The sequence below is a fragment of the Eschscholzia californica genome, unplaced genomic scaffold (genome assembly GCF_041429995.1).
Source record: "Eschscholzia californica isolate CP2 unplaced genomic scaffold, dmEscCali1.0.p SCAF_1, whole genome shotgun sequence".
Classification (NCBI taxonomy): domain Eukaryota; kingdom Viridiplantae; phylum Streptophyta; class Magnoliopsida; order Ranunculales; family Papaveraceae; genus Eschscholzia; species Eschscholzia californica.
In genome coordinates this window covers 72,957,273-72,969,719 of record NW_028238198.1, presented here as the reverse complement: position 1 = coordinate 72,969,719, position 12,447 = coordinate 72,957,273, and the positions used below count along the sequence as shown (strand labels likewise).

Here is a 12,447-nt window from a genome sequence, read left to right as displayed (position 1 = left end):
TGATGCAACATCAAAATGTGATCTTGCCCATTGAGATGGGCGTTCTCTGTCCATCCATTGCCTTGCTTCTTTCTTTGCCTTCTCTAACTCTTCCATATATGACTTGAACTCACTCTTGCTATGAATTTATGCAGCCTTCCAAGTGATAGTCTTAAGGTTTGATCTCGGTGAAATTTCTTGAAGTTCTTATACATATGTCTGAAACAAAATCTCTGGAAATGATTCACCTCACCAAACACATCATGTACTGACCCAATCAAACCCTTTTGTCTGTCTGAAATGATTGTTAGGGGTTTTGGATGTAGCATAAGATAGCCACCTGCAGTCCTCAGAAATGTAGTCCATGTCTCTCTGCATTCATTCTTGCATATGTAAATAGCAATAGGAAACAAACCATTGTTAGCATAAAGTGACATAATGCTAAGACACATACCCTGATACTTCCCCTTCAAAAAACAACCATCTAAACTTAAAATAGGCCTACAAGCCTTAACAAATCCATCTAAACTTGCTTTATATGCAACACACATAGCTTTGAACGGCTCAAATCTATCATCTCTACTGCAGGTGGCTACACTACCAGGGTTTGATATAAGTACATGCATACAACATTCTGGTGCTATCTTATAAGACTCCTCAAAACACCCAAGATCTTCTCTAGGTATTTGTGTCTGGTCAACCAAACTGTCCAATATGAGATCCTTACATGGTGCCTTCTCAAAATGATTTTCTGATGTCTTTGGGTTTATGATTAATGTTTTCCCTCAAATCTTCAAGAACCTTATCTGCCACCCATTTGTTGTTTGCCATAGGATTTTTTAAATCCCTAAGCACTTTACAAGTGTGTCTTAAAACACCATTCTAAGTCTAAAGGTTTATTTGTCTGGCAATACAGAGTAATACACTCTCCACTCACAGTCTGGATCTTTACACTTATACTCTTGTTGAGTTGAGTGATTCCTTACTTTAATTGTCACAAACTTCTTTGAAATGGAGTAAGCCCTGATAAAAATCTCTACCGTGGGTGACACTTTGTCATTCTATACCAATGAATAACTCGTATTTGTCCCATAACTCATGTGTTCCCTCATCATACACATCTTGTGATCTACTGACAAAGTCTGCATTGAACAAATCTTCTCAATCAGAATCTCCTCTTACAAACTCATCTTCATCATTTGCATCTGCGGGGACAGATTCTTCACCATCACTGCTTCTTCTAGAATGGTATTCCTCATCTGGTTCAATACCATCTTCTTCGTCATCTTCAACACCACTAATTAACACATTTGTATATGAACCTCTTTTGGCAACTTGATCTTCACACCTTCTAACAAAATCTATGATAAGAAACCAATTTATCTCTTCCTCAGACACATAGTCAATGCCCTTTGTTTTAGTTTGTTTACCCAAGCATTTTTGAGTTAATTCCTATATGGCCCACTACTTTGTGACCAGCTTCCTTTATGGCCCCCTTTTTTTCGTAAATTCAAATATGGCCCCCTTTTCTTAACACCGTCAGTCAACTTTTAAGGTTAATCTTTTTGTTTCCATATTTACCCTTCTTATAAGAATGATTTCAAAATTCAAAATTGACCCCCTTTTAAATTTGGGCCAATTTCCAAAAACTTATAACTACTTTAGAAAAAACTAGGGGGCCAAAATAGAATACATATAAAAAAAATTTAAAAACACCTCATCTCTCCCTCTCTCTTCTCCACATCATGTATTCCGCCACCTCATCATCTTCTCCGATGAAGGTCGCCGGCCGGCCAAATTTTCCGGCGACCTTCAAATTTTTTTTTTTTTTTATCTTTCTCTAACCAATCTCTCTCTTTCTCTCACTCCCATCTCTCTTTCTCTCTCTCTCTCTAATTTCTCTCTCTCTCTCTCTCTATTTTTCTCTCTCTCTCTCTCTAATTTTTTTTCTCTCTCTCTCTCTCTTATTTCTCTCTCTCTCATCTCACTATAATTCCGGCGAAGGGGAGGAGCCCCTTCGCCGGAATAACCAGACCTTGAAGGTCTGATTTCAAGGTGAAACCAGCCCTTCAAGGTCTGGTTCACGACCAGACTCGGTCTGGTTTCAAACCAGACCGAGATCTGGCTTCAACCAGATCTCGGTCTGGTTTGAAACCAGACCGGGATCTGGTTTCAACCAACCAGATCTCGGTCTGGCTGGTTGAAACCAGATCCCGGTCTGGTTTCAAACCAGACCGAGTCTGGTTATTCCGGCGAAGGGGCTCCTCCCCTTCGCCGGAATGATAGAGAGGTGAGAGAGAGAAATGAGAGAGAGAGAGATGGGAGAGAGAGAGAGAAATGAGAGAGAGAAATGAGAGAGAGAGAGAAATGAGAGAGAGAGAGAGATGGAAGTGAGAGAGAGAGATGAGAGAGAGATGAGAGAGAGATGAGAGAGAGAAAGATAAAAAAAAAAATTTGAAGGTCGCCGGAAAATTTTGCCGGCCGGCGACCTTCATCGGAGAAGATGATGAGGTGGCGAGATTCATGATGTGGAGGAGAGAGGCGATGAGATGGAGGAGAGAGAGGGAGAGATGAGGTGTTTTTAAAATTTTTTTATATGTATTCTGTTTTGGCCCCCTAGTTTTTTCTAAAGTAGTTATAAGTTTTTGGAAATTGACCCAAATTCAAAAGGGGGTCAATTTTGAATTTTGAAATCATTCTTATAAGAAGGGTAAATATGGAAACAGAAAGATTAACCATAAAAGTTGACTAACGGTGTTAAGAAAAGGGGGTCATATTTGAATTTACGAAAAAAAGGGGGCCATAAAGGAAGCTGGTCACAAAGTAGGGGGCCATATAGGAATTAATTCAGCATTTTTCTTTACCCTTACTGTTAATTATTTCTTTAGAGGTAGACCCCACCATTTTTTTTTTTGCAAAGTTATTCATAATATAACAATACAAAAGCTTTGAAACTTACAACCACAACAACAACCACATATAATAAACAACACAACAGCTTCGAAACATGGAAAAACGGTACAAGAGTTTCAAAATTTCAAACATGGAATTAAATATCTGAAAATGGAATAAATGGAAAACCTACATTAAGAGTTTCTAAACAGAAAAAGTTGAAAAACTCAAATTTATCAATCGGAAACAGAAATGAAATAATGATTAGCCTAACTCTAACTTAGTAATCAATAACTTGTTAATCATTCATATATTAGTCCAACAAATGGAAAGATTTTTAAGTTCGATATCTTTCAAACATAAACGGATAACTTGTAAACAGAAGTTAGGTCAACTAAGAAGTCATTGAAGAACACTTACCTTACTCTGCCTTATAAACCCTAACAATATGATTTCGAAGTAACCCTTAAGCTCACACGAACCCTTCACAGTCGAAATCTCCCAAATCGCAAGAACCCTAAGCCGAGAATTCCCAAATCGCACAAACGCTAGGATTTAACAAAATCCCCAATTCTGTCCGCGGGAAATCCACTTAACAACCCATTTCAATCATTAAATTTGATCGTCCGTTCATATCGTATATGGGTCGTCGATTTATTCCGTCAACCTAACGTAAATATGTTTGGTTATTTCGTTTAATTTCCATTGAATTTGAACGGTAGTTAACTTTCGTCAACAGTCAACGGGGTCAATGGTTAGTCCGTGACCCAGACCCTACAACGGACAAACTAGTGACCCAAACACTAAAGCTGGTACTTATCCTTGACCGAAACATTAAATATTCCTAAATCAAAATAAAAATATTTTAATATATTCGGATACTTGAAACCTAATATTTTTTATCTCCATATATGTTTAAAATGATATTTTGACCCATAAAATTTAGCAAAATAAATTTTTACTTATACATTGGGCAAATGACATTTTTGTGCTTCTGACCGAATGACATGTTTACAAAGTTGTCAAAATATAGTTTGGCTTTATATAGCAAAATTACATTCTTACCCTTTTATAATATCAAATTGACCTTTTACCTTTATGTTGTCAACGTGACATTTTTACCCTCGTATAATACCAAATGACATTTTTACCCTCTTATAATATCAAAATGTCATTTTACCTTTTATGTGGTCTAAATGACATTTTTACCCTCATATAATATGAAAATGACAGTTTTACCCTTATGTGGTCTGGATAACATTTTTACTCTTAAATTAGCAAAGTGACACAAGGTTAAATAATTTTACAACATAGGGGTAAGAATATAAGGTAAAACATAAGAGCAAAAATGTAACTTAGACAACATAAGAATGAAAATGTAATTTTAATAACATAAAAGTAAAAAAGTATCATTTTGACTACATAAAGAGTAAATAAAAACTCTTAATTGATTATTATATTCGTAGAAGTTGGTCGTCAACCAAATAACAGAGTTCGTAATTCCGCAGAATAATAAATGACTACTAAACGAAAGAACTCTTATTTCTAAGGAATAAATTCCGTGGAAGACTTTCCATTGAACTCTTTTATTTCCATGAAATTGTTTCCCTGATATCAAACACAACCTAAAATGTTTGTTGTTATTGAGTTTTTATGGTATTTCATGGTGGAGCTTAAATTGTACAAAAGCAGGTTATAAAGTGGTACGAAGCATATGAGAGAGAGTGGAAAAATTCCACTTTGTGCACAAACAAAACTAATGTTTAAAATTAATTCATGTTTGTCATCGGATATTTATACTTACATGAACATTTTTACAGTCTTCTCTCTCCCTTTTTTATGTATTTCAGGAAAATTTTCCTTTATCTTTTTGTTTATAACAAGTTAGATGTACTTTTTTTTTCACCAAAAAAAAAGTTAGATGTATTTCAACATCTATCTGATTTATAATGATCTGGCTGGTATCTTTAAACTTAATCATTATTTTAATCTCTCTTACTTTAATCTACCCTCCACCATGTCTCTCTCTAAGTTCTTCAACTTTTACAAATTTAATAAGAAAATTTTGACCAATTTAAGAAGACCACTACTTTTTGAAAAGAATTATTTGTTCGTTCAAAACTAATTTAAGTTTATTTGCCAGTAAAAAAATCATGAACAAGACCACCAAAATATTTTCTGCCACCACGCGAATTCATCTGGATTGCATGTTCAATGGAATTGGTCGTGCCGGAGGCACACCCCATACCTAGTATATAGATAAATGTGGTTCTCGTTTGGATTAAATCATTTTCTGTACAGCATTTGAACTTATAGTTAATACAGATTCTTTACCAACAACAGAGGGGATGCGCAAGAGGCAGCCTCTTATATGCCGAAAAACTGAACTTGGTAACGTTCACGGTACACGTTCTAATACTCGCTGCAACGCCTTTTTGATACCTTCTTGATCAAGTGTAGTTGTTAGATGCACTTCTTGAACCTGATCCATAAATAAGTATACAAGGTGAAAGAGAAAAAAATTGTAAGAATTTGGTATAGAGGAAACTAGTTTGATTTTTATTTTCTTATGGTCCAGATTTTTGTCTCCATATTTATCTGCAGGACAAGATCAAACTCTTTAGAGGTGACCAATAAGGTTTACGAACAGATAATATCGGTCTTGTGAGACTTATACAAGGTCTTTACCACCAACGAGTTGTTTAAATGTGTTAAGAAGTGACAGGGAATTGGGTGGAAGACCTGATTTCCTGTTGGTCTTGGTTAAAAGAAGCAGGAAAACTGGTCTATTATTAGTATAAATTATGTCGAAACGGTGAAAAGTGACTTCATGAACAGCAGTAGAAGTCGGAACAAACCTGTCTACCAGCTCGAGCAAGGAGGATAAATTGATTGCCGACAGCCGGTGCCTGTGGTTAATGTGAAATGAGCATATTTAAGAAAGCAGACATGACAATATGCAAAAACTCGGTTAGGCTGGAAATTAGGAGTTAAATAAGAAGAGCATAAGCAACTTACATTTGAAAGCCAGAGCTGCAAATCGGGTGAAACAACACGTTTCTCGAAGCCTTGTCGACTGATTCTCACTTCACTTATACTGTACCACCAAGATTGATGAAATCTTAAACAGTGACCAACATATACTACCTTGTCGTTTTTTTCAGAAAATCACACAGCCAAAAGTTATTAAGTAAGCCTTTTGTCATAAGAACAATACTTGATCCCAACACAGCAGACACCGGGTCTAAGCTGTCAATAACATTAGACATTTGTGGCTTTCAAACTAACAAAAGGGATTGTCATAAGAATAGGAGTATAGGGCACAATAGAAAAAAAGTTTTGCTCATCAGGGCTATGAAAATCCACAAGAAAAGATACGGATTACTGTAAGCTCGTGGATATTAAGGTTCAAACAAGCTACGCATCTTCATTCTGTATTTGAAGCAGTTCTTAAAATCCCTTACAATATGAAACTAAAGTGAGTATATTCACAACTGCAAACAAATAAAAGATGGGAAGTCTTTCGTTAAATTTTCATTGATGATTCAATGATGTGCCACTATTCTGTGATGGTTACAGGTTGATTCAATTTACAGGAATTCAAGTACATTGGTTTTGTAGTTTCAGAACCATCATTTAACATATCGATCGGCTATATTTATACGCAGTTTATGAATATATTTCCGACAAACATTTCGAAAACAAAATCTAAGATGCAAGAATAAGCAACAAGAAACCTTACCCATCTTCTTGTAAAAGCTCTTTGCAGATGCTATCAAGTCCTGGAAGAGGTTCAATATTCAATTGACTGGGATCTGTAGAAGAATCAAACCCTAACTGGCCATCCTGCAGTGGAATTTCAAGAAATGAATTTTGTCCTGCTTTTCAAGAAAGAAAGAGATAATACAAAATCATGGTTATATGAAATATGAATTTCACCTGAGGTATCACTTTGTCCAATGTCTCTAGAAGAGGGTCCTCTTCCAACTGTTTGATTGACAAAGTAAGTCTCAACCTTTGCCTGCATAATCGAGTTAGATCATATCCCATGTTATTGTTATTGTTAGTACTAGAAGAAAAGTTCTAGATAATACAAGAAACAATTGAAACTCAAGAAAAGAATGCAAGTCTAAAGAAGTAGGAAACGGTTAGCTAAAAAACAGTCATGCACATCGAAGAAGATATCTTTTAGGAGTTCATTAACAAAATGAGAAGACTAAAGAATGTTTCTGCTATTTTACCATGTCATTTTTGTAAGAAACGATAAGAGAAAACTTGGAAAGTGGTCCTAACATGAACCGTATTCTTCAATCTGTGAATTATATTATTAGAGAAGAACGATGCAACAAACATATACAAGGTTGTCATTGGATTAAAAAGCGTTGTGAGGGGGACGTGTAGATTTAGAGTAACATGGCGAGGCGGACTAGAAGGCTGGTGTGAGTCGCCCACATTTCATAAAATATTGCTCAGTTAGGCAAAGATCATACAATTGAACATTGGAACTCACCTATCTATTTGAATAACTTTTGCACGCACATTATCACCTTCATTTAAAATATCTCTGACATCTTGAACCAAATCCCACGAGACCTCAGATACATGTACAAGTCCAGTAATATGGTAATTACCTGCACCACGATTCAGTCACCTATAGCAGACACTATAAAGGTAACTAGGAAAGGAGAATTTCTGTAGAAGCTTGACGTTAGAATGAAATACAAGTTTCAGAGCTTAAAGTTACCGTCAGCAAAAAGTAGGTGAACGAAGGCACCATAGTCTTCAACAGAACCGACTCTTGCTTCGAAAATATCCCCTACTTTAATTTGTCCCGAATATTTTACCCAATTCGCCTCCTTTTCTGAGAAGATCAACTTCCTCTCATCTTCATCTGCTTGTACTACCTAAAGGAATACAAAGTTAACCATTTATTAACAGTTAAGCATGGTACTAAATTTTTCCTTATATCCACCAAAGAATCTTCATTTGGAATCAATTGACGATGAATTTAGTTAAAATGTTTCTATAAATCTATTTTCAGATAGTTATTTGGGAACGGAGTTTCTAAACAAATAGATTATGCCTGTGGCAGAACTTCAAAGTTCAACTCCACAAAGAAACCGAGTTTGAAGTGAAAGTTTTGAAACAAAACAATCTTCTATAGCTGCAGTTTCCCGTAAAGGAAAAGAAAAGGAATGAGGGAAAAGATAGAGAGTTGCAGAAGATTGATGACTGAATTCGAAAATATCACTATGTTTCTGTTGGAAAAGCACAACTCTTTCAGTTCACCTTATATATAAATTCCATCATCCAAATCTATTATGCATAATATGCAATATTTCATGTATTTCAGTTTGATTTCCACCTAATTGAGTTCCCAGAACTATTTTCATTAGTGTTAGATCATATCGAAGTTTGGAAAGATAGAAATGGGTTCTACTAACTTATCATAGTACATTTCTACTACCGAGAGTCCCAGAGCTTGTCAGGATGCCTAAATTAACTGTTACTTCAAAGGTATGTACTTGATTTAGGTTGTAATGAAGTTCGGATCCTGCTAAAGAGAGGACATAAAAGTGAGACATGAACTACGCGGGAACTAAATCATTAGTAAGCTAACCCATACTATAGCTGATTTGTCTAAGCGGGCTAGGCTAATAGGTACAAATATTTTCGGGGTTAGACTAATTAGCTCATAGAATTAGTAGCCTATATGGACTAGTGCCCCTCTAAAAGTTTGTGGTTCTGTTTCCAGGATCATGCAGTCCGCAAAATATGAAATTGAGATGTTTACAGAATCGTCAAGTTTAAACAATAACTCAAAATACAATTGATGGCATGTAAATGTCTACTAAAGAGAAATACAAATAAAACTTCAGAAATGTTCGAACTGAAAAGTCGTGAACCTTTAGAGAAATAGGTAAACCAACAAGATCTTTTCCAATCTCTTGCATGGATTTATGTGGTTCTGCACGAAACATTATAACCATAATATAAGTAAGTTAGGTATGTATATACCTCCCGACAATGTGAGCAAAAAAATACAAATATTAGAAAAGTAGGTAAGCAAATTCAAATAACAGCCTATTAGTTTTTAACTAAAAATCAAACCATGACCACGAGAGAGTCAACAAAGGGATGATTGTATAAAAAGAATGGATGACTATTAAGTCAAGAAACAGTGATGCATTGAGTGATCTAAACTATTATATGAGATGTTATGTATAAAGTTTACAGAAGAGACTCTAGAGAAAATCAATGTGGGACTATCTTTTTCTCACTCCCCTTACAGATTGTGAATCTAAATTACTAAGGGAGATGCTAGAGTGACTTAGAGGATGACTCGGAGGGTGACATAATGACGTGGAATTCCCTAAAAGACAAGGTTTTTTCAAAGTTTGACTACGGTGGGGACCGCTTTTGTTTCCAGATGAGGAAACGTGTCATCCTCTAAGTACCAATTTCTAAGTCACTCTATCATTTCCCTATTACTAAACTATCTGATTATCATGTTTTGATCAACTGAAATCGCTATCAGCCGATCATAGAGTATCTGTGAGCAATTTTGCCAAGGAAAAGTAGTTTTGACTTTTGAGATATCTGAAGTTGGAGTTTCTGCAACCTTTCCAATTTATTGCATATAGATATCAGATTTTTTAGTTTTTTTAGTTTTAAGTACCGGGTATCTAACAGTTACAAGAAAAAATAAGAGAAGAACTACAACCTTAAAACATGGATTGCATAGGATGGCAAAATGACACGGATTAGAACCTTAAGTAGTCTCAGTTCCTAACAAGCTACCCGCAACTTTGTTATGAGATATGTGCATCGAAGATTATGATTCCAACCGGATACCATCATACATATCAGTCGTAAGCCTCCAATGCTTCAGACTTTAACCAACTGGCTTATGTCATAGTGGTCTTTGGTGCACATGACTACATGAGTACATGACCTTACCTTGTAACTAGTTATAATGATATAAATTGAAAGATATCGTATGATTGAAGTCGATATTCAAATTCTTTGCTTGTTTCAATAATTTCAGACTAAAGCTAGCATTAAGTTATAACTCATAATCATTAGCCACAAACTGACAATGTATAAGGTCAAATAAATAAAAGTATGCACATTTGCCCATCTATTCAAAAATCACTTCCACTAATGAGAAGCTGGTTGACAGCAAAACCTGCTAAATGAAAAACTATAATTTCAGAAAGACAATACCTTTACATGCATATGAAGGACTCAGCAATGGGTAAGGAACAAATCCAAGAACTGAATAAAACCGAACCCGCAAGCCTCCCGCATTGAATCCTTCAACCCTGCCCTCAAAAATGGCTCCACTATCTTTATAAGCTCTTGCTGCCTTCCAATCAGCAGATCTCTACCTCTTTGCAGAAACTAAGTATTAGATCATAATATGTATTAAGCCTAGAGAATAGTACTTTAAGAACTAAGCTATCAAGAAAGAATTAGAGCAGAGTGAATAATAAATTTATAGTTCATTCCATAAAGGAAATGAAGATCAACTTTCATATGGAAGGTGCCAACCTATAAAAGTAGCAACACGCCTGCTTTCAACTGCTAACTTCGAGTCGACACTAGTAAGGTATAAAACATCTAGGAGTTCAAAATTTGCTCAAAATTCGACAAACATCAGTTCAACACGGATACCAGGAACAACAATCCCATAACGAGATTCCTTGTAATCGGCAACACCTTACTCTATTGTATGGTTTGGTCAGAAATAGGACTGGTAAAATTTGATTTTGTACATAGATTATTTGATCGAGGATTCCAAAGGATATGATATCACAAAACCCACCCTCCTCTAGGGTTTAGGATTCTTCCTTTAAGAGGATAACAATGTGCTTCCTGGTTCATTTCGTGTACCGGACATTATTTTGGAATGCGATTCCTAATGATCCCATCCATACTCGCGCATAAGTACTGTTTTACTTCGGTTTATATGTATGGAAATTATAAATCAAAAGGAACTAGTTTCATTTTTCTCAACTATAATCAAAAGCTGATATAATCTTATTGAGAAAATTGCAGATTTCTCTCATGATACCACATTAGAATCTATGCCAGTTACTAAACCTAATTGAAACCAATTAATAGTATCTAATGTAGAAGGAATTACGACATTATTGAATTGAATTTTTGCCTCTTTCCAAAAGAAATTGATACAAAAATATGAACTTACCATAAAGGTATAACATACTATGATTCAGTGAGAAAGAGGTTGAATTTGGGGAAAAGAAAGAAAATAGAAAACACACCCGAGCTTGTTTAAGATCGTCAATGGAAGTGACTGAATCTTCTTCTTCTCCTTGTCTGGGAACCTGTCCATCTTGACCTCCTACTCCTCCAGCATCTGGCTCAACGATGGGTTTAGTGGTGTCGGTGCCACCGGAGACAGAAAAAACCTTAAGAGGGAAAGGAGGTCTTTGTTGGAGAGAAGAATAATAAGAAAGAGATGGGTATCTTATTATAGAATCAAAATTTGAAGAAGAAGAAGAAGAAGTGAAAGAGGAAGAAGTATCATTGTTTTTTATAAATGGAAGGGTTGTGATTGAAGTACCAACTACTAGTGATGCTGATGATGCAACACTGATGAACATTGAGTATCACTCTGTTCTTCACAAACAGAGAGAGAATTTTAGAGAGAGAGAGAGAGAAGAGGATAAGTAAAATGGACGTATTGCAATTTTCCTCTTATCATGGGTCGACATTATCCACCAGATAATTAGTCGGGGATTTGTACCGTCATCCTCACATCACCTGTGTCATACTCATATCACATGTGGCTTGTGGGTTTTTTTCTTTTGGGTTATTTCCCTAATGGCCCCCTACTTTGTGACCAGCTTCCCGCCTGGCCCCTTACTTTACGAGAAATATCCATATGGCCCCCTTCCGTTATAACACCGTTACTCTCTCTCTTCACAATCTTTTCTCTCTCCTCCAGCATGTTTTCTCTCTCTGCCACCTCGTTAAAACAAGCCACATCATCGTCTTCACCGACGGGTCGCCGGCCAGGCGACAGAGAGAGAAAACATGCTGGAGGAGAGAGAAAAGATTGTGAAGAGAGAGAGTAACGGTGTTATAACGGAAGGGGGCCATATGGGTATTTCTCGTAAAGTAGGGGGTCAGGCGGGAAGCTGGTCACAAAGTAGGGGGCCATTAGGGAAATAACCCTTTTCTTTTCTTACTTTATGGGTACAGATAGTCTATTCATCTCCCAAAATGAATCAAAAGTCCAAAAACAAACTATAAACCCACATCTAGTCTAAAAACGGATCTCAATGCACTAAATCTCATCTCTAGGGAAATTTTTTTTCTTTCTTCCAACTTTACCCCTCTATACGTATAATTCTGTACACATTTTTCACAATTATGGTACATTATTCAGATAGTGTGGTACAATATTCAGATAGATTGTACATTTTTTAAAATGTATGTTCTAATTGTCTAATGATTTACAATATGTACATTTTTAAGAATGTGTAAGGAATGATAATACAATGTATTTTCTTCAAGCTTCTTTTATATTTTAGCCATTATTGTCGC

The 12,447-nt window shown here is 35.8% G+C and overlaps 1 protein-coding gene across 2 annotated transcripts; it reads right to left on the bottom strand.

Moving 5' to 3' along the window:
* Positions 1-5,081: 5,081 nt before the first annotated feature.
* On the bottom strand, positions 5,082-11,670 carry LOC147568965 (Nucleic acid-binding proteins superfamily). Of its 2 annotated transcripts, none has more exons than XM_086655408.1 (10): positions 11,160-11,670; positions 10,099-10,258; positions 8,778-8,839; positions 7,616-7,775; positions 7,382-7,502; positions 6,811-6,892; positions 6,614-6,717; positions 5,890-5,968; positions 5,730-5,780; positions 5,082-5,353 (listed from the first exon to the last, which is right to left on the bottom strand). In XM_086655408.1, the coding sequence occupies exons 1-10, from the start codon at positions 11,499-11,501 to the stop codon at positions 5,270-5,272; spliced, it is 1,245 nt and encodes a 414-aa protein (XP_086511534.1). In that variant the 5' UTR covers positions 11,502-11,670; the 3' UTR covers positions 5,082-5,269. The 2 variants fall into 2 exon arrangements, with proteins under 2 accessions (XP_086511534.1, XP_086511535.1); XM_086655409.1 differs by having other exon boundaries at positions 6,614-6,708; positions 11,160-11,645.
* Between the last annotated feature and the right edge of the window lie 777 nt (positions 11,671-12,447).

Bases quoted from the DNA above. Each gene is read 5' to 3' on its own strand.
- LOC147568965 (XM_086655408.1), bottom strand. From the start codon at position 11,501: ATGTTCATCAGTGTTGCATCATCAGCATCACTAGTAGTTGGTACTTCA. The intron at 6,718-6,810 runs GTGAAATTCATA...ATTCCACTGCAG, and splicing joins TGGACAAAGTGATACCTCAG to GATGGCCAGTTAGGGTTTGA. The intron at 5,354-5,729 runs GTTTGTTCCGAC...TTTATGGATCAG, and splicing joins TTGCTCGAGCTGGTAGACAG to GTTCAAGAAGTGCATCTAAC.